The sequence below is a fragment of the Podarcis pityusensis genome, assembly GCF_964106645.2.
Source record: "Podarcis pityusensis genome assembly, chromosome: 1".
Taxonomy (NCBI): Eukaryota; Metazoa; Chordata; class Lepidosauria; order Squamata; family Lacertidae; genus Podarcis; species Podarcis pityusensis.
In genome coordinates, this window is record NC_138028.1 from 30,703,396 (window position 1) to 30,730,310 (window position 26,915).

Sequence of the window (26,915 nt, forward strand, 5' to 3'; positions counted from 1 at the left end):
TCTTTTTCTTTTCTTTTGCAGTCCTCATTCAATAAATCAAGCTGTGTGAAGTTCCTTCCTGTCTGGAGATAGGGCAGAGAGACTCTTACAATGAGCTTACAATGCCATTGATGTCTTGCAATAATAAGACACACATTTGCAGGCAGTAATTAGCCCTTCTGTCGCACCAGAACGAGCAGCCTCTGAGCATACCCAGAGTGCCCTGCAAAAAGAGATATGCAGTTGTCAGAGAAATTATAAAGTTGCCTATAAATGTTGCAGGAGAAGAAAGCTTCTGGAGGAACACTGAGTGCAATGTACGTAACTAACTGAGACTTCACAGTTCACTTGCAGAGAGGGGGAACGGACTGCAGTGGGTGTTGAAAAGGGAGGGGACAAATAAACTAATGTGCACTAGCCACAGAGAGCCACATATGGACAGATGGAAATGATTTCACAATTGCTCATGCTGTCTGCATAGCTTTCAGGTATGGAACCTTGAAAAACAATGTCTACAAAAGTGCCATTAGAAAAACTCAAAGCTGCGGTGTTTCAGAGGCTGAAGTGTGCATACAACCATAGAGATAATGCTACACCATAGGTAAAGCAAACCAAGGAAGTGAGGGGAAATTGCACAGAAGAAAGGAAGATAGGTAGGAGATCTGGATTGTTCATCAGTGCCATAGATGGGTTACCTTGGCCATCTTTCCCAGGGAAACTGCTATAGAATTTTACAACACAAATAGTTTAACACATTGGGTGGGTTCCAAAGTAGTCGTCCCATGAAAGGAACACAGAAAGAGAGTTGCAACTCTGCTTCCCTTCAAAGAAACTCCTTCCATGAATGAAGTACTCTCTGTTCAGATTTCCATCTGTAATTATTAAAGGCAGATTATCTGATTTACGCAGAACAAAAAGGTATACCCATTTAATTTCTCTCTGGCTTCAAATTACTAATGGAAAAGGAGATTTCTTAGATGAAGAATTGGCAGTGTTAATATAAGATAAATCCCCAGGAAGAAGAATCACACCTCAATCCAAAACAACGTCTGTTTGGAAGGAAATCCCATTGAATTTGATGTTACTATCTTGGAAGCATGTCTCTTTGGCATTCAGCTATGGATTTGCCTTTTCTCAGTTTAATTCTTTCAATTTCACCAAACAAACTGCAAGTTTTAAAACACCATCTAACAAGAGCTTTGCCATTTCGGAAGCATACAAAAGAACACATTGATGAGTGTCTGCGTCGCCACGAGTGCTCCTTTCCCTCCCTTCATCTCCGTTCTGCAGCTTGCAACCCTAGAGTCCCCACCTGTCTCCCCATCTCTCTTGGACATGACATGTTTCATTCTGGGCTCCTCAATCTTCCCTATTAGGAGAGATTGCAGGTTCAGGGGACAGACATAGGCACCTGTCACAGCTGCTGCATATCACCTCTCAACCAAGCAATGGCCTCATCTTCTTCAATCTATCACCCCAGCTTCCTGCCACGCTCACTCTCATCAAAACGCTGTGAGGTTCCCCCGAGAGCCCCCAAAGATCTGCAAACAGCCCAGTCTTCTTTGCTCTTAGATTGATCCTCTCCAGCCTTGTGGCAGGCTGGATAGATTGATGATGATTGCGAGGGATTCAAATGGCGACCAAAGAAATTGCTGACTAGTTGGCACAAAAGATGGCGGCGCCGGGGGTTTTCACGACGATGACAAGATAACAAAGTTATCTACACGGGAAAGAACTTCCTAGAAAATCCCTTATAAAACTTGCTTCCTTAGCAAGATCACTTTCTTAAAGCACTTAAATAAGATGCTGACTGCAGGGACTGAAAATGCTATTTTAGCACTTTTGATATCTCTATAGAGCTCTAAGGCTGGCAAACCTATAAGGCCAAATCATCTCGGCCCCTTATGGATCAAAGAGCTGACAGGAACTATGTCAGACTGGCCATCTGCATGGGTGGTATCCTAACACAAGGATAGCCCAGGAAAAATATTACCTGCATTTTTTGGGGGGGGGAGAAGGGAATACCCCCTGCATTTCTTTCTGGTTAACTGATATAGAATCAATCTAAATCAGTGCCCAGAAATCGGCCACATGAACTCAAATGTGGCAAATGTAGAGTTAAGATGGCTTGACTATTCCATATGCGTATCACGAATTAGACCATGTTGCATTCTGTAACCCCAAATGAGGTTCGTTTCTCAGTGACCTGTAGGCTGACCGTTCATCCTGATTTCTTTGTGGAAAGGTTACACAACTTCAGCTGTTTATCAAAGAATAGTTCTGATTTGTTTCTAGGGCAGTTAGGCAACATTGGCTATTTATTGAGCAATAATACTGATTTGTTTAGCCATCATGACTAGCCCTGTCCTCCATTAATTCGCTTAATCCCCTCTTAAAGCCATTTAAGATAATGGCCATTGCTACATCTTGCAACAGCAAAATTATGTGCCGTGCAATGAAGTTCTTTTGTCCATCCTGAATGACACCAAGTACAGAATTAAGAGAGAGGAATAAAATAAAACTAAACTCTGGACACTTTTCCCACAACATGTACCATTTATAAACCTTTATCAGGATCTCCTTGGTTATTTTGTCCTTGCTCCCTAAACTGAAAAGGAAAAAAACATTTCCTGGGGAACTGCCTGATCATTTTGGTGGCTGCTTTTTGCATCTTTCCAGTCCCATAATATCCTCTTTGAGAGAGCCAAATATAGGATCCCTAATGTGGCATAGGGACATTATACTTGCAGTTTTAATTTTGATCCCTTTTTAAATAATCCGTTGCCTGCGCAATGAGTTAATGTCTTAATTGAACTATCCATCATGATCCTGAGCTCATTTGCCTGCTGTTGCTGCCCCATCAGTGAGAAGTTAGGAAATTTTGTTTCAACGTTATCTTTATTTGCATTGCCATTTTTGCTGCCCAGTTACAGATTTGAAGAAATCTTTTTGAAGTGCTTAACAGTTTTCACCATCCTGAATAAATGGGTGTTTCCTGCAAGCTTGGCTGTCCCTCTGCTGACCCCTAAGTCTTGGGCAAGCCCCTGGCTCCCTCCCTGTATGTCTCCATTTCATATTCTTGAAAGTAAAGAGTCAACTAAGGGTCAAAGACTTTTGCAGTATATTTCTGGAAACCTTTTTTTTTACAGTGACAGTAACAAAGTCACCTGTCTTCAGGTAATGGGGGCGGGAGAGATAACAATTAGTGTTGCTGCAGGAGTCTATTGGCCTCCCTTTAAGGGAAAAAAAAGCTGATTACACATATTTTTCAGAAAACTCAACAAAAGTTCTGAACTCTCCCTCTCACTAGATAAGTGCTTTTTTATTGTAGCTGTAAAACAGGGGAGTGCACAGCCCCAAAATTGTGCAGGCATGCAGGTGGGTGAGTTGTATTTTTCATCATTAATCATGTCACAGAAAATAATAACAATGAATGAGCAATTGCACATCCCCAAATACAAAACGTTGTGCTTTGAGAGGTGGGAAAATGCTGTGTCCCTCCACAACCTTGGAGGGAACATGCAACAAATGAGAAACAAGGATGCATTTATCGTACATGAAACTGTGCAAAAAGGCCCTCCTTCACTTCAGGTGCTGCGGAAGTTATGGAGCAATTGCAAGCCACGATGCAGGGCATTCCCTGTCAGTTTGCATCTAGGGGAGCACTGAACCACAGAAATACAGACCTCTATAGGTGAGTTGGGTTTGTGCTCTCCAGAAAGCTGCGAGATGTCAAGTGCCCAATGAAGAAATTATTGAGAGCAAGTGTGTTTCTCTCCTCTTGCCCTCCAGACAAGAACTCATTGGTAGAGAGAGACCTCTAGTGATTGCTGGAGGGAGCCTGAGTTCCTCTACAAAGCTGTACGGTTCAGAAAGCAGCCTTAGCACTGTAACTGCGGATCCGTTCTGAAGTATTTCAAATTTTCTTTGACATAGCATGCCAGATTCCGAAGAAGGAGCTCTCACACACACACTATCTTACTATGAATTTGTTAGTGCATGTATCATAAAATAAATGTGCCTATTTTATTCTCCCATGTGTTAGATGGTCATGAAGTGAGAGCTCTTTCAGACAACCTGTTTATTGATCATTCATCCTGATTTGCTTGCACAAAGCTTATGTGGCGGTTAGACTATGTTCTGTCTTTACTGAGAATTCATTCTTCTTTGTTTGACGGGGTGGTTATTTGGCAATGAGCATTCATCATGATTTGCTGGTGCTGTGTTTATAAGTCTTCCCATTAATCATTCATTCATTCCACACTTTTAAATACAATTCCCCATCACTTTCCTAACTGCAAAAAGTGAGGGGTTTTTTTGGAGGGGGTGGATTTGTTTCGCAAGGGAGACAGATTGCTTTATTCCACTTCAATTGTGCAAACCTAAATTTCTGGTATGTGCTTGATTCCGTCCCGGAGGCTTCTTGCTGCTCTCCTCTTCAGGTTACAGTCTTATGCAAACTGCATTAGTATTTCCATGTAAACATGTGCATTGAATTGGGCTTTTGTGTTTGAAATGTATGAAGATTGTCATGTTTAATAAGCATTTGAAATGTGAGTTTTTTGTTCATTGCATATGCAATGTAATGACTAACCGAGTGAAAATGTGATGTAATAGATTATGACCAAGGAGACCCAGATTCAAATCCCAACTCAGCCATAAAGCTCACTGAGTTGGTCACCCTGTCCCAACTTCACAGGATTGTTATGAGAATAAAATGGGAGGGAGGGCGTATATGGGGCCATGAATTTCTTGTGTTGGCTAGTAGCAACACCTAATCTAGTTCTCTAGCACATATTCACAGTGTGAAATAGGGGTGGGAATACCTGTCAATGGATTCTGTCTGTTTCTCATTTTTCCAGTGGTAAATTCACTTCCTCACATTTTGGAGCATTTTGCTTTTTTATTTATATGTTTTTAAAAAATCTTTGTGAAAATTCACCCGCATTTAGTGGCAATTTCTCCGAATAAACAGATATTTAAATGGAGTTTTGACTAATGTACACATTCTCTGCAAGCAATTTCCATCAATATAATGCATTTTTGTTTGATATTCTCACTAGTATCTTCGCATTTGTGCACAATTTCCCCTAATATTTGCATTTGCGTGAAAAAGTTTGGTTTGGAGAACTTTATGGCAAAATTTGAACAAATGCAAATTTTGAAGGATGGTTTTGTTTCACTTCTTACATTGTTTGGGAAAGTGTGTGTTTGACAGAGCCAGCTTTTATGCATACTGAATTGACTATCTCCCCCAATGCTAGTGTGAAATAAGCATGTTGACCAGAATCCACAGGTGAGGTTCACAAAGTCTCCTACATGCAATTGACCTGCGTGTAGGAAATCTGCAGCATGCAGCGTGGTCCTTAGTCACCTGATCTCTCAGCAGCTCCCTAAGCACCTTCTGTCTTTCCAGTCTGCTTTCCTGCATCCCAGCCTGCAAATGAATCAGACGGAAAGAGCTGATCTACCTCCTCCCTACAGTCTCTTATTCCCAAATTAGCCCAAACCCCACCGAACCCCAGATGGGGACAAGGCAAATGATTTCTGCCTGGGCTCCCATTATTGTGGGAGAATGTTTTATTTTCTTAAGGGGAATGAAGAGTAATTGGGGGAGGGGGAGCGGTGGAAGTGCAACGCAGCCTGTGTACCAGCAGCCAGGCGGATGTCCTTGTCCTGCAAGGTTATGGATCTATTCTAGCTCTATTAAAAAAAAAAAAAATCCCTTATGGAAGCTGGGGATTCATAAAACAAATAAGAGCCAGGCATCTTGCAGCAACTGCCCATAGTGTGGGAAGGAAGTGGGTCGTGGTGGAAGAAGTGTTTGCAAGCGACAGAGGTTATCAAAGAGGTGCATCTTGGGGAAAGAGAACCCTGTGAGCGAAAGAAGGAGATGGCCCTCAAAATATAAACAGCTACTTTCTGCTCTGCTGTTTATGAGGGCCAAACTGCATGGGTCGCAGGTCATCTGTGATGGGATCACCTGATGTCTTTTACTTTCACTAAAGTGCCTCCTCTGCTTCTGGGAGACAAGTGAAGAAAAGAGCTTGTAGCAGCAGGAGGGGGAAGCACCCGTCACTCTTCACCAGCCAGACTCACCTCTGCCTCTTGGCCTCCCTCCTCTCCTGCTTCAGCTTCTGCCTCTGATACTGGACTTCTCTCTTCCACAGACTCTCCCAGCTCACTAAGCCCAGTTACCCCTTCAGCTGCTGACACTTCCTCTTCCTGGTCTTTTCCCTCTTCTCGCTTTGACCGCTCATGGTTGCCCCACCACCACTCCCTGGGCTCTGAACTTCCTGACATATGATAAATATTTACCTCACTTGAAGCCACAGTTGTGATAGGTACAAAATCATCTTCCTACCCCTGGCCCCATGGGTGGTCCAACTTTCATTTCTAGGGATGCTATGGGATGTGTCCTGATGTGAAGACTGCAAAGCAACATAATGACCCCCCCATTCCCAATTCTATGCCTCCCCCCCCCCCAAAAAAATTCTCCCTGTATTCCTCTCCCCTGCAGACTGGCAGGCATTTTGCCTGTAAACAAACAGAAACAAATAAACCCAAAACCCGCCCTGAAAGCTCCATACTACTGTATTTGTTTTGCTCTCAAAGTACATTTGCTCACTCCTTGGCTGCAGCCCATTGGTCAGCTGTTCACTTAACAGTTTATTTATCTGGTGCAAAAGTTTGAGCCCTTCCCTTCCCCCATCTCCACCCACCATCTGGCCATTGGTTTGGAAATCTGTTCCACTTGACCTCTAGCTGACCAAAGCTTCTCTGTTTCGACTGTCCTGCCATGGGCTCCTTTAGGCGTTCCCAGCTCAGCTCTGGCAGTTTTAGCTGAATATGCAAATATTCCCCCAGCCAGCTGGTGTCTGCCTCCCAGAAACACATGTTCACAAGCCCAGTGGACTGTTGAGGAAAGGAGGGAGCAAATCTCTGCACCCAGGCCTGCGGGCTGCGGAGAGAAAGTGACTTTAGCAAGGAATTATACAGCAAACAGATGGGAGGAAGAGAGCTACGGGATCGGGAGGAACAGGCCAGATTGTCTGTGTATATGTACGTACGCGCTGTATACATATATTTGCCTGTGTGTGCTTGTTAATACATTTATTATAGTTTTGCTAGGCCTTCTCCCACCTGTGTTCAAACTGGGAAGTGTGCACCTCTATGAGGATACTCAGAATGAGGCTGTTTAATGACGCAAGAGTCTAGAAAGCTGCAAATCTATTCGACAATAAGGACAGACCACTATCACAGCGTACACAGTTCACGTATTTCCAAAAACGGTAAGAAAGCCGTTTGACATATGTTTTTCTTTCCGAACTTATTAGGTTTAGCACTGCTTCTTCTCTGAGATTCTTGGGAGGTTTGGAGGTGTTGTGTTTTGAAATGCAAGGCTTTCCCTTAAAGTAAGAACTTATTTGATAGCCATAGCACGTGATTCTCTTGATATTAAAGTATGACCATCAGCTACATATAACTAATACAAACATATCAATGTGGGTTGTGTTTTTTTAATCTGTTAAACGTCATGGCTCCCCCCCCCCCCCCCAAATGCTGGGACTTGCAATAAAATGATCCCTAGGCCAAAGTGCTTTAATGTATGTTGAGGATGTGACCATGAGGGTCACGGTGTTATTCATGTCATTTAGCCTTGCATAAGTTTTGTTTTTTTTAAGACCTAGAAGGCATGGAAGAATGAGCTGGTTTAGAGCCATGACGCAGAATGAGCCGGCTTTAATTCTTTGCCATCACCACTATGTTTGGGATCAGAATCAGATACCCACACAACTGCAATTTGCAACAGGATGAAAGCCTTCATTGGCACCAACCACACAAGGCCAAACACCACAAATAATATGACAGCTAATGTTGCCCTTGCCCTCACACACACCAGGTTGCCCCTCCCCTTTCAAAGAATTACATAATTTGAAAATCTAACTACAATAATAATTTTAAGATCCTAAATATTACCTACATCTTTGTTAGAAAGTGAAGGAAAGTCTAATAGGACCACATGTCCATAGAAAGGTCACATCCACGCCATACATTTAAAGCAAATGACTTCCCCCAAAGAATCCTGGGAATTGTTTGCTAAGGGTGCTAGGAGTTGTGGTTCTGCGAGGGACAAACTACAGTTCCTAGGATTCTTTGGGGGAAGCGATGTGCTTTAAATATATGGCGTGTATTTGACCAAAGTCAAGGCAAGGACAAAGATCTGACAGCCCTGAACTTTTTATAAACGTCATCCCAAGGGAAAAACTTCATTTTGAAGTAGTTTGACATCACATATTTATAAAATCCTTTAGGCACTCCAGTCTAAACATTGCCTTATTAATATGCAGCCTTAATACTGAGAGGGCCAGGAATGGGAAGGGAAAGCTGGGGATCTTATTAACATTAGTCAGCAGCATATGGCTGTCAGTCCTGGCTCATGCTATGGAGACCCAGTAGCCTACATTGTGGTGCATAAGATTGCTGAGGTTGGAGTGATCAGAGTTAAAATCCTATTCAACCATGGCCATGATGCTCACTGAGTAATATTAGACAAGTTCCTTACGTTTCAGCCTAACCTGCCCCACAAGATTGCTTTGAAAATTGGGAGGGTAAGAAGAAGAAGAGAAGAAGAGTTTGGATTTGATATCCTGCCTTTCACTCCCTTTAAGGAGTCTCAAAGCAGCTAACATTCTCCTTTCCCTTCCTCCCCCACAACAAACACTCTGTCTGTGAGGTGAGTGAGGCTGAGAGCCTTCAAAGAAGTGTGACTAGCCCAAGGTCACCCAGCAGCTGCATGTGGAGGAGCGGAGACGTGAACCCGGTTCACCAGATTACGAGTCCACCACTCTTAACCACACTGGCTCTGAAGTGTAAGGAGCTAATATGCTGTTTGGATGAAGAGTGGGTGTGCTTTTTATCAATTTCAGGTGTCTCTGGCCAAGACAACTCAGATTTAGTTCAAATGGAAGTTAGAGAACAGGTGGTCATAATTTCAATATACTGAGAGGACAAAGTTGAGAGGCTATGGCTAGAACACGTGAAATATGCAAGTTTATAAACCAAAACAGATACAGTGGTACCTCGCAAGACGAATGCCTCGCAAGACAAAAAACTCGCTAGACGAAAGGGTTTTTTGTTTTTTGAGCTGCTTCGCAAGACGATTTTCCCTATGGGCTTGCTTCGCAAGACGGAAACGTCTTGCAAGTTTGTTTCCTTTTTCTTAACACCATTAATACAGTTGCGACTTGACTTCGAGGAGCAACTCATAGAACGCGGTGTGGTAGCCTTTTTTGAGGTTTTTAAAGACTTTGGTGATTTTTGAAGCTTTTCCAAAACTTTCCCGACACCGTGCTTCACAAGACGAAAAAAATCGCAAGATGACAAAACTCGCGGAACGAATTTATTTCGTCTTCCGAGGCACCACTGTACATAATTAATTAATACACTGAATATTCCATACAAGCATAGTTTCTTCAGGTTTTAAAGTGGAAGAAAGCCTGAGCTTCCCTATATAGTCATCACTGAAAAACTGAAGATTATTCCACCTTCCCTTCCCAGCCCAGCCCAGTCTTGGCAGTTGACAGCAGCAGTATGGTCCTTTAAGCACAGCCCTTTGGGCTTAATGTTAACTTGGTTGGCATGTTCAGATGCAGCCAACAGATGCTGTTTTTCTTCCTGGCTACAGGCAAGAACTATGAAATCAAGAATCGCTAACCATCTCTCCAAGAAGGGAAACGAGAAAGGCAGGTTAAATAGGGTAAAAAGGGACGCTCTTGTCAGAGGGATGGGAAGATGTACCGCCCTTGTGCGGGATGATGACATCGACAGATTCAACTGATAAAGAAAGGTTTGATGATGAACAAATACACAAATATAAAGCACGTTAGATCTGCCTGGCCTACTTGGTCAGTACATAGTACCAGGAGTTGCATCATATCCTGAATCTTCCCTGTTTCTCTTGAGGCTAACTGATGTACCCGGGAGATGGACTTACTTAAACCATCTGGGGACAGATGGCCCATGAAGGCTTGCCTAGTTCAGAAATTCTCAGACTTTGGCACAGCAAGCTTCCCTCAGTTAGGGGGGAATTAAAAATTGTTGTGGTTATAGTTTATGGATTTGCCCCACCTTTAAAATCTTGTATTTTATAATTAGAGTTTTTTTCAGAAAGATGGAGAGCAAAATGAACAGATTGAAGAAAGAAAAAGAAAGAAAGAAAAAAAGAAAGAAAGAAAGAAAGAAGATGCACTAGAGACTCTAGGAAAGAAGAAGGACAGGGAGGTCAAAGCAGCTATTTTATTTATTTAGTTATGCATCATGCCTTTTATTCCTTTAGGGTGTCACTGAGATTTGCCGCCTGAGTGGTCTTGGGAAGCAGCAAAAGTGCTGATCGGAGTAGGATGGAAACTGCCCCCCACCCCCAATGTGGATGCCCACATTTGCAGGTCTCCACTGTGCAAGGTACACTTGCCGAGCAGCCAATCACAGTGGATATATGTTATGGATGGGATCCAAACATGCTCTATCAGTTCACACGTCACATGTCAGTTATACCAGGTATGAGGCAGGAGCAAGGTATTTCCCTCCTAGCAGGTGGCAGAAATCATATCTCCATTTTAACTTGAGGAATATATGGAAGGATGTGCTCCAGGTTCATGCTATGACTGGGATGTTGTTTAAAAGAGTTGGGACTGTTAATTGGCACTGACAGTAATCTGACTAGAGATTCATTTCTCAAATGCAAAGTGCCAGGGACCCAATCTTTCTATCAATTTCAGTTTGGGGAGACATGTATTCTGTGCATGCTCAGATGTACTCCAAACTTCATTCTACTGAGATCAATGTTGGATCTCTGGGCTACATTCTAAAGCACACGGCTTCTCCCAAAGATTCGTGGGAACTGTAGTTTACCCCTTACAGAGCATAGCACCCACAACAAACACTTCCCAATATTCTTGTTCTTGTGTGTGGTGGGCGATGTGCTTTAAATCTGTGGTCGCTCACCTCCCCCTTTCCCCTTGCCACGACCACCACTTTGTGCTAAACCTAATGACAAATTCACTGCAGCTTCTTCCCAGGGTGTAGACTGCCCCCCGTTTTGAAACTCCGATTCAAAGAGGGCCCTTGCGTTTTTGCAGTGTCTCCTCAGTGCAAACCAGGGAGAGGCGGGAACAACAAAACAGCATCAGCTCCAGGGGAAAGGAACCGCAAAAAGCGACGGGAGAGAGAGAGAAAAAGAAAGAAAAAGAGGAAGAGAGGAGGAGAGCGCGTTTCAACTGGAGTTTCAATGCAAGCCGGCGTCGTTACCAGCTGGCACGGCCTCTGCTCCAAAGCACCAGCCAGACCCAGCGGGGCCGGGGCCCACTTGTGGGTTCAGTCAGCCTAGACCCGCGGAAGCTGACTCGGAGAGCCGCAGAAAGGCAGCAGGCCGGCCGGCCCTCACCGGGGGAGCCCAGCCTCCGTCCTTTGGAGCCGGCAGATGCAAGGCCGGTCCCGCCCCGCACTTGAAAGGCGGCTTCTCTTTCAGGCCTCCCTCCTCTCCGCCGACAGCGGGAGGCGGGGAGCGGCTGGCTGGGCTGCCTCGTCTCGTGTCTCGGCTCTCCCTTTGTGCGTACCTCCCGGAACGATTATTAAACGCAAATTACAAAAAGAGGTGACCCAAGCGATCTTTATTTCTTCTTTCAACAAGTGCTGCCCGGAGGGTCCTGATTCCCAATTCTGTTTCAATTACCGCTTGCCACTTTTTATCCGCCCCGCCCCACCCAAACACAAAGTGACTCGTGCCTGCAATTACCAGCCCCCGAAAAAGCAGAGCAGAGCCTGCCTGCCTGCAAACTTTTTCCTTCTGCATTGGCTGGGGGATTGAAGGCCTCAGTCGGTGAGCAATGGCAGCCCTGCAGTCGGCGATCAGCAACGCGCGCTCCTCATCCCCGCGCGCCTCTCGGCCTTCATCGCTGCTCTGAGGAACGACGGTAGGGCTCCTGGGCTCCTTTGCGCTCAGGTAAGAGCCGGGTACACGCCTCAGGATAGTCCAGGGCAGTGGCGTAGCGTGGGTTGTCAGCACCCGGGGCAAGGCAAGTAATTTGCGCCCCCTAACCCGTGGATTTGCGCCCCCTAACCTGTGGATTTGCGCCCCCTAACCCTAACCCCCAGATGTTGCGCCCGGAGCGGCCGGCCCCCCTGCACCCCCCACGCTACGCCACTGCCCATAAACTCATCACAAACCCCTACAGGAATCCATGACAGGCAATCATGTACTCTGACTTCGAAAATATACCTGTTTTCTCAGGCCTGACATTTTTGGAGGCACTGAAGAACCCCTCCAAACAACCTTTTCATTACATTTGCGCGATGATTTCTGCTCAGGATGTCATACACGACCCAGCTTTCAATACTGTTCGCACCAGCAGACGTTTTGGGGCGGTCATTTCCAACCAGTGCAAATCCCCGTAACTACCTACGGAAATGCCGCAACTTTCTATCCCGCAAAATGTTTCTGTTTGTTTTTGTCCCGCGTTTGTTGTGCAAATAGCCCCTCTGAACAGCGCACGCACCCAATGCACATTTAAAGCATGTGACTTCCCTGCAAAGAATCCTGGAAGCCGTGTTTGTTAAGGATACTTGGAATTGTAGTTCTTTGAGGGGGGAAATACGGTTCGCAGGATTCTTTGAGGGAAGTAATGTCCTTTAAGGGTGGCTGCACACTGCATGGTGATGTGCATTCTGTGCTGGATGCAGGCATGTCTTTTGGGGGTGCCATGCACACAACATCATCCCCATGTTGTCGCCGTCCCACAATATTTGTCAATTTAAAGCAGGTTCTGCTGGGACGGTTATAATCCATTTTGTCCTGAGGATGCTTGCTGTCTTCATTTGTAAATGGAGAGTGCTTTCTCAAGTGATCTCTTACTGGAGCAGGCCTGCAGACATTGCCACTCTCCTCTCGCCATGTTTATCTTGCCTGTGAGTGAAATAGGCAAAATAGGAAGCAGTACAGTAATTAAAATGCTTCTTTGTGTGTGTGTGTGTGTGTGTGTGTGTGTGTGTCCTCTGTATATCAGTATATATTGGCTAGCAGCCATTTTAGTGTGTGTTCACCTTCACAACAATCCTGGAGGATAGGTCACCGCTGTTCCCATTTTACAGATGAGGAACCGAAGCAGTGACAGATCACAACCTGCTCAAGGTCACACGAGGAGTTCAACGCTCAGGTGAGATTCATTGCACCCCGTCAGGATTCTCATTACTTCCTTCCTTTTGTGTTGACGAACATGAAGTTGAAGGGGTTGTGGCGCTGCAACTTGGCATGTTTCAAAGCTGCTGTTTAATTGCTTTTACCACAAAGTCTGCTGTTGAGTATGCAATAATCAAGGGCTCACCTAGACAGCCATTTTATCATCTGCTACCAATAGTCTCAAACTGTGTGTGTATGTGTTAGTATCTTGTTAGGGCACATAAGGAGAACAAAAAAAAAACCATACTCCATGTGAAAATGACCATAAGATTGGGACTCTCCCTACCAAAATCAAGAGGTATGCCAGCACTGTGAGATCTGAAATATTCATATGTGCTACAGTGTTTTTGAATACAGTGGTAACTCAGGTTACATATGCTTCAGGTTACATACTCCGCTAACCCAGAAACATTACCTTGGGTTAAGAACTTTGCTTCAGGATGAGAACAGAAATCGTTCGGCGGCAGCGGGAGACCCCATTAGCTAAAGTGGTGCTTCAGGTTAAGAACAGTTTCAGGTTAAGAACGGACCTCCGGAATGAATTAAGTACTTAACCCGAGGTACCACTGTAAAAGGATTACCCCTCACAACCACAGCAATATCTTTAATAACCTTCCAAGCAAAAAATAATAATATTAAGAACATTGTGTATCTTTATTTTTAGAAATCAAGCCACTGAAAGACAGTGTTGCTTCGATCTGGTCAGACAAGGAGTAGAAGAAGCTCCTGCCCCACCCACATCGCACCAAGCTTTTGGTAAGAATTCTCTTATTTTGTTCAATCAGTGGAGTTATACAGGCTGCGTATACACTATACCTCGAAAACACATTTGAAGCATGTTTCCCTCCTCGAAGAATGGTAGGCACTGCAGTTTACTCCTCACAGAGCTACAATTCCCAACACTCCTTCACAAACTACAGTGCCCAGAATTCTTTGAGGAGGGAAATGAGCTACGTGTGTGCTTTAAGCAGGCAGTCTGGTACTTAGGAGAGTGCCAGTGGCACCCACAGCTGTAGAATACAGTTGCCTCTAAATTTGAACCATAAATCTACAGTGGTACCTCAGGTTAAGTACTTAATTCGTTCCGGAGGTCTGTACTTAACCTGAAACTGTTCTTAACCTGAAGCACCACTTTAGCTAATGGGGCCTCCTGCTGCTGCCGCGCCGCCGGAGCACGATTTCTGTACTCATCCTGAAGCAAAGTTCTTAACCTGAAGCACTATTTCTGGGTTAGCGGAGTCTGTAACCTGAAGCGTATGTAACCTGAAGTTTATGTAACCTGAAGCGTATGTAACCTGAGGTACCACTGTACTGTGATGAAGGGAAGCAGCAAAAGAACCAAGTTAAAAAACAAAAAACAAATTTAGGCTAAAATTCCAAAGCTGTTCAGAGCACCTGTATTAGTAGCAATTGAAAAGTAGTGGTAGTGTTGCTTGAAAGTCCCACATTAATTACTTTTCCTATTGTAACTGAACAGCTAAATCCTCTGTTCCACCAGTGTCAGGCAAATACCCTTGTGCAGGGTTTATGAAGTACCGTATTTTTCGTACCATAGGACGCAGTTTTTCCGTCTTAAAAACTAAGGGGGAAAGTCTGTGCGTCCTATGGAGCGAATGCAGGGGGGAGGCAGGCAGGAAAAGCCCCCAAGAGCCACACACAAGCTTCGTGCGGCTCTTGCGGGCTTTTCCCCAGGAGGGAGAAGGGACTGACACGGTCAGTCAGTCCCTTCTCCCTCCTCTAGAAAAGCCTTGTGCAATCTCTCCAGCCGGGGGGAGGCTGTGCAAGGCTAAAGAGGAAGCCAGGGCAGCGAGCGCGATCCATCCCCTCGCTGCCCGGGCTTCCTCCTTAGCCTTGCACGCCTCTCCAGCCGTGGGAGGCTGCGCAAGGCTAAAGAAGCCAACTTTTAAAAAATCTCTCTATCTCTATCTCTACCTCTTTTTCTTTTTTCGTCCTTTCTCCACCTCCTTCTTTTCCTCTGGATCAGTGTTTTTATCTAGATTAACGGTTTAGTTTGGAGGGGGGGATATTATAAAAAAGGAAACTTTGCAGCTTTTATTTTAGTATACAATAAAAACAGATTAAACAAAACACAAAAGAAGGAAATAGCACAGAAGAAGAAGAGAAAAGGGAAAGCCATTTACCAGAGGTAGATCTTAACCCTTGCCTCACCTGGGAGCTTCTCTGGGCAGGAATTCCCTCATCTTAAGTGGGGTGGGGGGAGAGTGGCAGGTAGGGGGGCACCTACCTAGACACTGAAGCCACATGTCTCTCCAATGAAAATTGGGAGTGGGCATTGTGTGAAGTGGCTGTGGATCTCCTGCCGCAGAAGTGTAGGACTGTATAGAGTTGGGAGGGCCACCCGAGGGTCATCTAGCCCAGCCCCCTCACAATGTAGGAATTACAGCTAAAGAACGCCAGGCAGATGGTCCCCAAATTGCTGCTTAAAAGCCTCCAGTGGTGGAAACCCCCAACACCTTCCAAGGTCATAGAATTGCAGGGTTGGAAGGGAACCCCAGGAGTCATCTAGTCCAGCCCCTGTGGACAGCGGGCACGATCCATCCTGTTGCGCAAGGCTAAAGATGCTGCTCAAGGCTAAAGAGGAAGCTAAGGCAGTGAGTGGGATGGATCGCGCTCGCTGCCTTGTCTTCTTCTTTAGCTGCGCTGGAGAGGTTGCGTGGCTATGGATCCCGCTCGCTGTCTTGGCTTCTTTGCTCTTTGGGGCTGGGGGGGGGGACCCAGGCTTCCCCTGCAGCCCCGAGAAGCTCTGGGAGAAGCGGACAGGCTGCGCGCAGCCTGTCCCTTGCTCTTTGGGGCTGGGGGGAGGGGGAATAATATTTTTCCCTTGATTTCCCCCTCTAAAAACTAGGTGCGTCCTGTGGTCCGGTGCGTCCAACAGAGCAAAAAATACGGTAAGTAAGTAAGTAAGTGGTATTGCAAAGGGCAGGGCTGGATCAAGCACTGGCTCACAGACAGGCACCACTTGTGTCCTTCTGCTTCCTTCAGGAACCTAAGCGAGCCACAACGTCCTCCACCAGGACCGCCATGACCACTGGGCTCCCAGCTTGAGGAAGGTGAGCAGGGGGAAATTTACAGCCCTGGTTATTGAGTGGTGCGTGAGCTGTTTGTCACACTGAGCCCTGGCACCTTGTCCTACCTGTGTTGTGCGTATTTTATTGGTGTTGAGCAGAACGGAGGCAAGAGCAGAGGGGAGTCTGGGAGGAAAGCCACTCATGTGAAAAATGAACCGAGCCAAACAGGATTGAGAAAGAGAGACATGTAGGGGAAGCGGGTGAAAGGGCCAGATTATAAAACACAAGACAAATGTCCTCCCTGGCAGCAGAGTTAGGCAGAGGAAAGGCTGGGGAGAGAGAATAGAGATGCTGCCCTGTAATGCTCCCACAAAAGGGACTCTTCACAAAGCCAGAAGTAGGGGGTTGGGGAGCCATAGGAGAGCCACATGGAAAACGCCCCAGGGTGACTAGTCTGCTGGGATTTTGCACAAAAAGGCCCTTGCCCCATGATCACCTAGGAGCCTTCTCCCTCCACCACCAACACCAAAGCAGAGGAGGGAGAGCAGAAGGTCTGTTTTGAATTTCACATGCTTTCCATCTCCCTGAATGCTAAACTTTCAAGGCAGAAGGAAAAAAGCAAGGGAGGGGAGGGAGAGAGAACACAACAAAATACGCCTTGCTTTGTTGGCGAGGCCGATCCCAAGATTTCCTGTTAGGAACAAGAAAGGAAAGAGAGAGGAAGGGAGGAAGAGAAGGAAAGAAAGGGAGCTAGACGGAGGGGTTTGCTTTGTGGTTGCAACAAGCCACTAAAGGTGCATTTTTAATTAAATTTATACAAAATGTGTCAGTTTTATCTCTGTGTTTCAAACCTGACTCTTTTCTATCAAAGTAAAGTATTGATCTTCATTGCCCTGAAGCTACCCGACTGAATTAAACAGAATAAATAGAAGGAGGACTGCAAGGGCTTAGAAACAACTGCAGAGAGAGAGAGAGGCGCATGTTTTAATGGCTCGGCAGTCATTTGCTGCAATTAAAAAACAAAACCATTTAGAGGGTGCTGTTAACACCTTGAAGTCTGAAAAATCCTCACTTCAAAAAAAAAGCCCCAAAACAGCTCCCAGGCAAAACATTTTAATTGCCATAAATACTTCCAACCTCAGCCACGCACTGGTGCATATGCGCAAGGCAGAAGCAGAACAAGGGGATTGAAGCAAGGGAGAGAGATGGGCCCAGAGATCTACAGAACCAACAGGAAGGGGGGGAAATCATTTGTCTGATATGGTATAGACAGAACAAAGGTGTCCAATAATAGATGACAAACACACGTATACAAAAGACTTGGTGATCAGTCTGCAATGTGGACAGATGTCATATGCTTAAATGCTGAACGTAGAAGTATGCAGGAACAGAACAATATATAAACCCACATGCATTCTGATGCACAGAGATTCATTCACCGTAATTTAGTATCTATTCACACCTGCCTGTGCCTTACTCCGTCATTTAGCATTCAGTAGCTGGCAGATGAATGTGTGAACTGTGCCCAGGGGCAACATTTTGTGGTGTTAAGGGATATGAAAACTTAGTTTGTAATACAAGTCATAGGTTTTACTATTTAGGGGGCAAATTGGGGGTGGAGCACAGTTCCCTCTCCCTGTGCATGTGCCAGAGCCAAACCACATAAGACAGGAGACCTGGAATCAGGTCTAGTGACACTTACTTAACATTAAATAAACTTTTAAACTCAGGTTTTTATAGATGCTGTAGTGCTAGAGACAAGTGTATCATCTCCCTCTGCCTCTTCACCCGCTGCCCCCATTTTCCAGATCTAAAGCTGGTATTAGCCCTGCTATACATACCTGCCAGTATTTATATATCATATATAGTTTATTTATATATATCAGGCACGTCCAACTCCCAAGAGACTGCGATCTACTCCCAGTATAAAAAAACTGGCAGTGATCTACCCATTGTCATTGGAGGGAGGAGGAGCCTTTTTTAGGGGGGAAAGGCTATCCATTAACTACGGCGCTAACAGGAGCACACAACCATAAAGCCAACTAACGTCGGCAACAGCCTAGAAAATATCGCCCTTTTGATGCTATGTAGGGACAGCGCAAGGGGGGCGGAAACATTCCTTACACATTGCTTTTAATCCCGCGATCAATAAGGATCCCGCGATCATCTGGGGATCTACCTGTCAACAGGTTGGACATTGCTGATATATATAACATTCAAGCAGCCATGGTAGCATACATGAATAACTTCCTTTGTTCTTCGGTACCTCTGAACCTATTATTCCTAAAAGGAAAGCTTCTGGGTTTTTTAATAAACATTTTTAAAAGCATTTTTTCCAACTCATTATAAATCATTTCCCAGAATGCTTTTGCCCTTACAAGACCACCACATATGAAAAAAGGTGCCCTCTTTCTCCTTGCACTTCCAACAGGCATCCGATTCTGACTTATACATCTTTGGTTGTTTACCAGGTGTCAGATACCAGCTGTACATCATTTTTGTGCGATTTTCTTTTATCACAACCTGGCAGTATTTTTAATTGTGTTATTAGCTCCATTGTGGAGCTAACGACAGCTTGAGAGTTGTCAAGGTGTTGATGAGGCCTAGTTGCTTGGAGTACATCATCCTTGTTCTTGCATTGGCTCCCAACTTACCTCTGAACCTTTAGGACCTTTAAACTCCTAAGTGGTTTGGCCCAGTTCTCCCATATGATGCTGCCCACCAGGTGAGATCTTCAAGGATGGGGCTCTGCTCCATGTACCACCACTGTCAGAAGTTAGGTTGGTGGCTGTGCATGGGACTGGGCCTCCTCCATGGTGGCTCTTCGGCTTTGCAACTCCCTTCCTTGGGCCACTTCACTTGCCTGTTTTTGGTGGATGGTGAAAGCCATCCCTTCCGTCAGACATTTCATGATGATCTATTTCTTCCAGCCCCAGCTTATCTCCTGTTATGTGGTGGATGCTGTTATTTTATCCTGTTCAAATTTAATGGCTTCTATTTTGTATTTTGATTTGTTTTCTGCTTACCTGTTTTCTGTTTTGAGGGTCTTGGGGCTGAACAGTTAAAAATAAATGTTTACTTACAAATAACCAGAGAGTTGGAAGGGACCTCACTTGCAAAGAATCACAGAACAGGAAGGTCTGATCTCTGCTTGGTGCATGATCTGCAGTGCAGGATACACCTACAGCAGCTTGGATTAGATGACCATGCACTCCGCAAAGGAGAGGCTACCATCTCCTGTGGCAATCTGTTCAACTGTCAAGCAGCTCTTACCATGAAGACATTTCTTTTAATGTAACCCAGAATCTTCTTCTCTGCAATTTCCCCCCATTGGTGTTAGACTCACCCTCTGGAGCAACAGAAAGCAAGTCTGCTCCACATTGATGGCATGCCTAGAAAAGAACTGTGAAAGAAGGGACAGTAGCTCAGTGGCCGAACATCTACTTTGCATGGAGAAGGTACCAGCTTCCATCCCTGACATCTGCAGGTAGGGCTGGGAGTGCCACTTACGTGAAACCGTGGAGAGCCACTGCAAGTCCGTGTACAGACAATACTGAATTGGATGGACCAATGGTCTGGTTGAAAATAAGGCAGCTTCCTATAGCCGAAATAAACATAATCACTAGACAGGCTCATCCCACCCATTTAGGAACTATAACCAGCCTTTGCAAAGACCCTCCTAACATTTCTGTAGACATCAGGGATCACATTCCCAGCCTCCACTGACTGTGTGAACAAGGGTGCAAATAGGCATACCTATGGCCTGGTCCCGGCAGTGACCATCGAGATGTCCTCTCTCTCCAAACTATAGAACATACTGTGTTGCCCATCCGCCTGCCCTTTAAGCCTGAAGATCTCTTCCTATGTATCAGGAGAAGCAATCAGCGTTTTCTTTGCACGGGGAAGAGTAGGCTGACCAGATTTCTTTAATTAAAAAAAAGGATCAGGTTTTATTTCAGATAAGCATGCAGGATTAAAACAGACAGAAAGAATAGACAAGGGGCAGCTGTCAGCACTCGTAACAATCCAGAGCGATTATTAATAACGATAAGCAGAAGAAGAGGAATAATAAAGGGGTAATGAAGTGGTCTTGAAAGTGACAGGAGATGGACCTTGATAACAGGTTGTGTAGCCTTGCCTTGCAGCTGCTCTGGAAAGGCCTGCAGGAAAACTCAGGGAAAGAGTGAAGAAAGGCAGGAGACTGGAGGGAGAGAAGGAATTGTCTGTGCTTTCTCAGGTTGCCACTTCTTAAAAGCCACCCCGAAGGACTATGGCTGAGTGGTAGAGCATCTGCTGAGCAGATCCCAGACTCAACCCCAGCATCTTCAGGTAGGGCTGGGAATGCCTCCTGTCGGAAACCCTGGACAGCCGCTGCCAGTCAGTCTGGTCTGACTCGGTATAAGGCAGCTTCCTGTGTTCCTGGCCAGGCTCAAGTGCCATTAGCAAAAGCCCACTGCAAAAGCATTTAGCCCTGTGTGCACTCTGAAATATTGCGTTCTTGTTGCCTCTCGGCATCTTGTGGGAGTCTGTCGTGTCGGCATGAGCTGAAGTCAGATTCAGTGCACCTGAAATGGGAATGGGGGGCATCTTGTCCTTTGCCTCAGGTAGCAAAACGTTTTGCCCCAGCTTTGACTTCCTTGGTGGAATAATAGCAATAGCCACAAATCAAGGCCCAGCAGCAGTTTGTGCTAGGAAGTGGCTATTGACTGCAGATTCTGATCAAATGTATAATGCAGTATGTTTGCACAGGTAACTAAAAGGGGCACTCATCTGCTAATCAGGGGACCATCACAGAGCCTTCCTTTCAGTTCAGGAGTCATCTTCTTCCCTCAAGCCTCATGTTGTGCTCTAGGGCAACTCGGCTGCAGCGGGTATGGCTCTGGCTTCCCCATCTACCTAGTGAATACAGGCTGCATGCCAAGGCAGAAAAGGATCAGGGGAATGCAAAAATTTGGCTCTCACTCTTTTGCCCTGTGATCCCGCCACTCCAGGCCACTGCAGCAGATGCTGGGAGCATATGCCATGAATTAATTCTGCTTTCCCCGAGAAGCTCCAGCATGAGGAATCATCAGAGTCTTTCCAACTTATTAACATAGCAACCTCCCTAACCTCCAGTCATTTTGTCTCACTTAATGATGTTGCCTTTTCTGAGGTTCTGAGCTGGCAAGCTGAAAGTTGCTCAGAAATCTCCCTTGTTTTTAGCCCCTTTCCCCAGATATCTTGGAGATATAGAGCCTCAATGCATATCTAGCATTTACTATAAAATTGCTAGTTTTACTTGATAGGTTTACTAACTTTAATATTGAACTCCTAAGGCAAGTCCATATGCAAAATTGGTAGCCTCATTCACTGTGATGTACCACAGCTGCATATTCCTGCATTGCAGAGGGACTAGGTGATCCTCTGGTCTTTTACAACCCTACAATTCTATGATTCTATTCTGTGGTTGTCACACAGGGCCTCTCCAACTTGACAACAGAAGATTTTGGGACACTCACTACATGAGGGCAGCCACACCTGGCTACTTAATGCACAGTAATGGCCACCAGCAGGTTTCATCTTGTCGATTGTTTACTTACCCCATGAATAGTGCAACATGGACATATAAACTCACACAGGGGGCCTGCCTTCATGAATATCCTAGCATGAGGGCAAGTCATCACCACTGGTATGATAAAGCTTTGAGCTAGCTAGGTTTAGCTTCTGCTGCAGTCAGGGAGAGAATCTGAGAGTCAGAAGGGCAAACTTGAGATCAGCTCTAGAAAGGTAGTTGGGCCAGGTGAGGCAGATGCAAGTAGCATAATTGGTACAAATTGAGGAAAAGATTGCAAGACCAAGAATCCAAGACAGAAGCAGCCAGAAGGGGCAAAGAAGGAAGCAAAGTCTGTGAATGGCATGCAGGATGCTAACAAAAAGGCACGCCACTTGGTTCCTAAGGCCCAAAAGAGGTGCAGTAGCCTAGAGATTCCTGAGTCAGGGCTCCAGCACAGCTCCCAGAAGCCTTGTGATTGATGTCTGCCTATGGCTGACGGTCCTGAAATAGATCGTGCAGCAGAAAAAAAAACAATAATATGAAAATACTCCTAATGTGTCAGAGTCACTATAGGTTGTATAATTGAAAATAGTGCTAATTAGTGTTTTGCGTCAGTAGGATGATTTCCACTTGTGCAACAGGACTTCCTTCTTCCTCCATTTACACCCAATAAATCTGTTCTGTTGGGTTCCTCCCACCCCCGGCCAGATCTGAGGATGGTACAGTGAGTCCTGTTGTGGAAGCGAAAGTTGTTCCACTTGTGCAAATTTAGTTTTATGCCACCCAAAGTCACATTTTGAGATCCTTTGCTCCTTGCTACCCTTTTAACAGACGTCGATGTTGATTTCAACAGATGCCGAGTGCTGGAATCAGCTTGCATGAAATATGTTACTGATGCCATAACTTCAGTGCAACCGAGAGTAGTTACAAAACGGAACATTTTGCTCTGGAATTTTCAACACATGCAGATACTTTCCAGAGAATTCTTCTACATATCAGGGCTTGCCATGCAGCTCTGTCCCAGCCAGGACACCTGGGTGCATTCCAGCACATGGCTGAGAACTTGTTGGAGCCTCCAGTTTTGTCTCATTGTTTCCAGTTGCTTAGAGAGCAGTGATGATGCACAGCTCATCCTGGGACAGTATCAGGTCATGTGAAAGGGGAAGCAGCAGTTCCCAGTCACATTCCAAAGTCAGTCACGCTGCCAAAATCAAGATCCCGAAGAAACCTAGCAGAGAGGGATAGAAGAAGATGGGGAAATCATGACGCTCTTTCTCCTACTGATGGTGGCTGGAGAATCTGAAAAGCAGGGTGCTATGCATTTGCTTCCAAATTGCAAATTGAAGGGTGATGTGTTGAATTAATTGCATATAACTGACATAATGTATTTGGACTGCATCTGGGTTTTTAAGAACCTAGGAGGCTGCTTTATGCCATGTTAAATCAATCGTTTATGTAGTGCAGTGCTGTCTGCAATGACAAAAAATGGCTTTCCACGGTTTCAGGCAGAATTTCTTCCATGCTCTCCTGTATCAGTCCTGTGGCCTTCTGCATGCAGAGAACATGCTGTACCACTGAGCAGAATTTTGGAATATTGTGGCAGGGGCTGTGGTGGTAGGTTAACTTCTCCTATGCCTCAGTTACAGATAGGTAGCCGTGTTGGTCTGCCATAGTCAAAATAAAAAAAAAATCCTTCCAGTAGCACCTTTAAGACCAACTAAGTTAGTTCTTGGTATGAGCTTTCGTGTGCAAGAAGTGTGCTTGCACACGAAAGCTCATACCAAGAACTAACTTAGTTGGTCTTAAAGGTGCTACTGGAAGGATTTTTTTTTATTTCTCCTATGCCTGTCAAACAAGGGACAATATACCTTCTTCCTCTCTCTAATGCATTGGGCTGAAAAATAATTGCAATGCATATAGGGGCAGTATCAAGTCAAAAGATGCAGAATACAATAAATGAATACAGCTGGAACATATTCTGCACATTTCAGCATGGAGATTAGATCCACGGCTCTCCCCGATTTTGTGTGTCCTTGTTTGGAAGAAGCAGCCCTTTGCTCCTCCATTCTAGGTCTGTCTCCCTGAAACACCAGCTGAGCACTCCCTTGTATCTGAATTCAACAGTACCCTGGGCTCACAGCTCCTTTTCCCTTTCAGATTTCAGTTGCCCAGTATCTGAGTTCCTTTGTTTTCATGTTGAAACGAAGCAGACTTGTGTGCAGTAGAGGGGAGGCTGAGTACAGCCAGAACATATAGAACAGGGTGTCAAGGGAGCTGCAGTCCACTGCAATGACCCACTCCTGAGGCTGCTGGGGCCTCCTGCCCTTATTCTCAAGGTAGAGATTCCCTTCAGGTTTCTGAACACTAAGAATCGGGAGTGACAAACAACAGCAAGCGCAACCACAGCAGGACGCCAGCTAAACAGGAAAGCAGAGCACGCCTGAGTTTGACCCTAGAAGATGAGGAAGAAAGTATTCCTACCCCAGTAAGTCCCACAGCTTATAATTAAGAATCGCAATACGTGTTTTGTCTGTGTAGATCTCCAAGGTTTCCAGGTGTGCATCCAAGGGACTGAGCCACTTTGTTTTTCTGAATTTTAATGAGAGGCTTTTCAAGTGGGGTGTGGATGCTAGGCTCCGTGTGGGTCTTGGTGGAAGAAAAGGCAGCGGGATGGGGGAAGAATATCACTGAAGATCAGCCCATGCCAAGCACTTTTCTGTGCTCAGTGAACAATGATGGCTTTTCTACTACATGTCTAATGCCATTCATGCGTGTACAGATGGAGGACACGTCAACTCTCTGCTGTCATCCACCCCCATTTCAGATCTTTAGGGGCGAAGACCTTAATAAAAAAATATCCCAGCAGTGCTAAGAATGCAGCCTAAGAATGCAGAATATCAGCAGATCTTGGACTTCAGGACCTGCTTCATGGCAGGAGTTCTTAAAGCACTATTATAATTAATATAACAAATGATGTCAACGGAGCACCTCACAGGAAGTCTGACTCCACCACAGGGGTTGGCCTCGTTCTTTCATAAATGAAGAATAAGCAGCAGTCAATGATCCTTTTCTGAAATTTCTTGTGAACTTTGACGGCTCCGGGTTCAGAGCAAGCACTGCTGTAACTCCCAAGGGAATCTAAGCAAGAATCTGCCCCCGCCCATGTCAGCCTTCCTTCTGCAAAAATTATCACTGAGCAATACAGTGATTTACATCTAGCATCATGATGTGTAAGCACCCCTGACCATGAGTGCTTTAGTCCTGGGGGGGGGGGTGCTGGCAGCACAGAAATCATCTCAGCTAGTACCCAAATGGCCATCTGTCATGGATGCTTTAGCTGAGATTCCTGCATTGCAGGGGGTTGGACTAGATGACCCTTGGGTCCCTTTCCAACTCTACAATTCTAAATAGAGCAATAAAGTATTGGGGCTTTTGCTCACCTCCTTCCCCCCACCCGATCTGAGAGACTTGTTTTTCTTCTTTTTTATAGAGAGATATTGGCCCCTCCTATCTGCTCTCTAGGGACATGGGTGGTGCTGTGGGTTAAATCACAGAGCCTAGATCAGAAGGTCAGCGGTTCGAATCCCCGTGATGGGGTGAGCTCCCGTTGTTTGGTCCCTGCTCCTGCCAACCTAGCAGTTCGAAAGCACGTCAAAGTGCAAGTAGATAAATAGGTATCACTCCAGTGGGAAGGTAAACGGCGTTTCCGTGCACTGCTCTGGTTTTGCCAGAAGCGGCTTAGTCATGCTGGCCACATGACCCGGAAGCTGTACGCTGGCTCCCTCGGCCAACAGAGCGAGATGAGCGCCGCAACCCCAGAGTCGTCCGTGACTGGACCTAATGGTCAGGGGTCCCTTTACCTTTACCTTTATCCCCTCTCTAACTAGGGAAGGAAGAGGTAGGAGAGAATATAGTGGTACCTCGGGTTAAGAACTTAATTCGTTCTGGAGGTCCGTTCTTAACCTGAAACTGTTCTTAACCTGAGGTACCACTTTAGCTAATGGGGCCTCCCGCTGCCACCACGCTACCAGAGCACAATTTCTGTTCTCATCCTGAAACAAAGTTCTTAACCCGAGGTACTATTTCTGGGTTAGCGGAGTCTGTAACCTGAAGCGTCTGTAACCTGAGGTACCACTGTAGTAAAAAGATCCCAAGCTTGCAACTTCGGCATTGGTTTACTGGTGCTCAGGATGATCTCCAACTAAGCCCTGTGCACTGCTAAGCAGGTAAGGCTGGTCTGGAGGCTGAGGGGAAGTTCCTCCCCTCATGGTATCATATCATGACAACAGCCCTTCCTGGTTAGCAAAGGAGAGGCACTTCCTGAATGTCAAAGACCACTCCACCAGAACCTTCAGAGAACTGGATGGGCAGCTCCCCAAAAGGCTGTTTCTGTCTCCTCTCCCTTTCAGGAAAAGATGGGTCTTTGGTAGCCTTGCTTTCCTCACTTGCAGGGCATTTAACTGTTCCTAATGCTTTATACCTGTTAGGGAGGGGGCCAGTAGTATGTCTTCAGCTTGCTTTTAGAAGGGTTTCTCTGTTCTTACAAATATTTTTCCACATACCTGCAAAGTCCCCTGAGTATGCAGAAACTCCTACTTTGTCCGTTGGTGGCCTCATTTCACTGCCCTGCTGGTTTGCACATGACCACCAAAAAAGAAGCGTTGATGCTGATAAAAGCAAGAGGCGCTCACTCATTTTGGTTTGGGGAAAACGAGCAGACAGCAAGATCAATCAGGATCTGGGCTTTCAGTGCAATTCATAACAGAAAACTTCTGCTTGCAGTTTGCGTTTCAGTGTAGAACAAAGCTCAAGACAGAATGTGATGTACAGTATGGTGCTTTTTCATATGGATGAACCCATTATTGTTTCTTTCTGTGTGTACTATACAATTTCTCCTCTACATTTCAAATTGTTTTAGAGCACATGCTAGGGTTGTCACTCAATTAAAGAAACCTTTGTCAAATTATCAATTCAATCTGCATAAATATTTTAGGAAGAATATATAATAGTTCTGAAAGAAAAAAACATACTTCCTTTAGGTCAATCAAGATATGTATAAATTGCAGGTCTTGAAAGTCAATCTATAATTCGTTACGTCAAAAATATTTTTAAATGTTGTGCCCAATTAGTAACTCAA

The 26,915-nt window shown here is 45.3% G+C and overlaps 1 protein-coding gene and 1 long non-coding RNA gene across 6 annotated transcripts; one reads left to right on the forward strand and one right to left on the reverse strand.

Annotated features, from left to right (window-relative positions):
- On the reverse strand, nucleotides 1-8,453 carry LOC308462654. Its single transcript, XR_013979247.1, has 3 exons — nucleotides 7,964-8,453; nucleotides 5,354-5,416; nucleotides 1-202 (listed from the first exon to the last, which is right to left on the reverse strand). It is a non-coding gene; the product is annotated as an uncharacterized lncRNA (long non-coding RNA).
- LOC308462397 (uncharacterized protein) lies at nucleotides 6,732-25,642 on the forward strand. Of its 5 annotated transcripts, none has more exons than XR_013979098.1 (5): nucleotides 6,732-7,041; nucleotides 10,319-11,983; nucleotides 13,129-13,193; nucleotides 13,881-13,972; nucleotides 22,632-23,409. XR_013979098.1 is itself a non-coding variant. In XM_080980095.1 (4 exons), exons 1-4 carry the CDS (start codon nucleotides 12,862-12,864, stop codon nucleotides 22,658-22,660), a joined length of 270 nt encoding a protein of 89 aa, XP_080836221.1. In that variant the 5' UTR covers nucleotides 12,538-12,861; the 3' UTR covers nucleotides 22,661-23,409. The 5 variants fall into 5 exon arrangements, 2 of the variants coding, with proteins under 2 accessions (XP_080836221.1, XP_080836220.1); XR_013979099.1 differs by having other exon boundaries at nucleotides 11,121-11,983; XR_013979100.1 differs by lacking the exon at nucleotides 22,632-23,409 and adding an exon at nucleotides 16,220-17,641.
- Nucleotides 25,643-26,915: the final 1,273 nt, after the last annotated feature.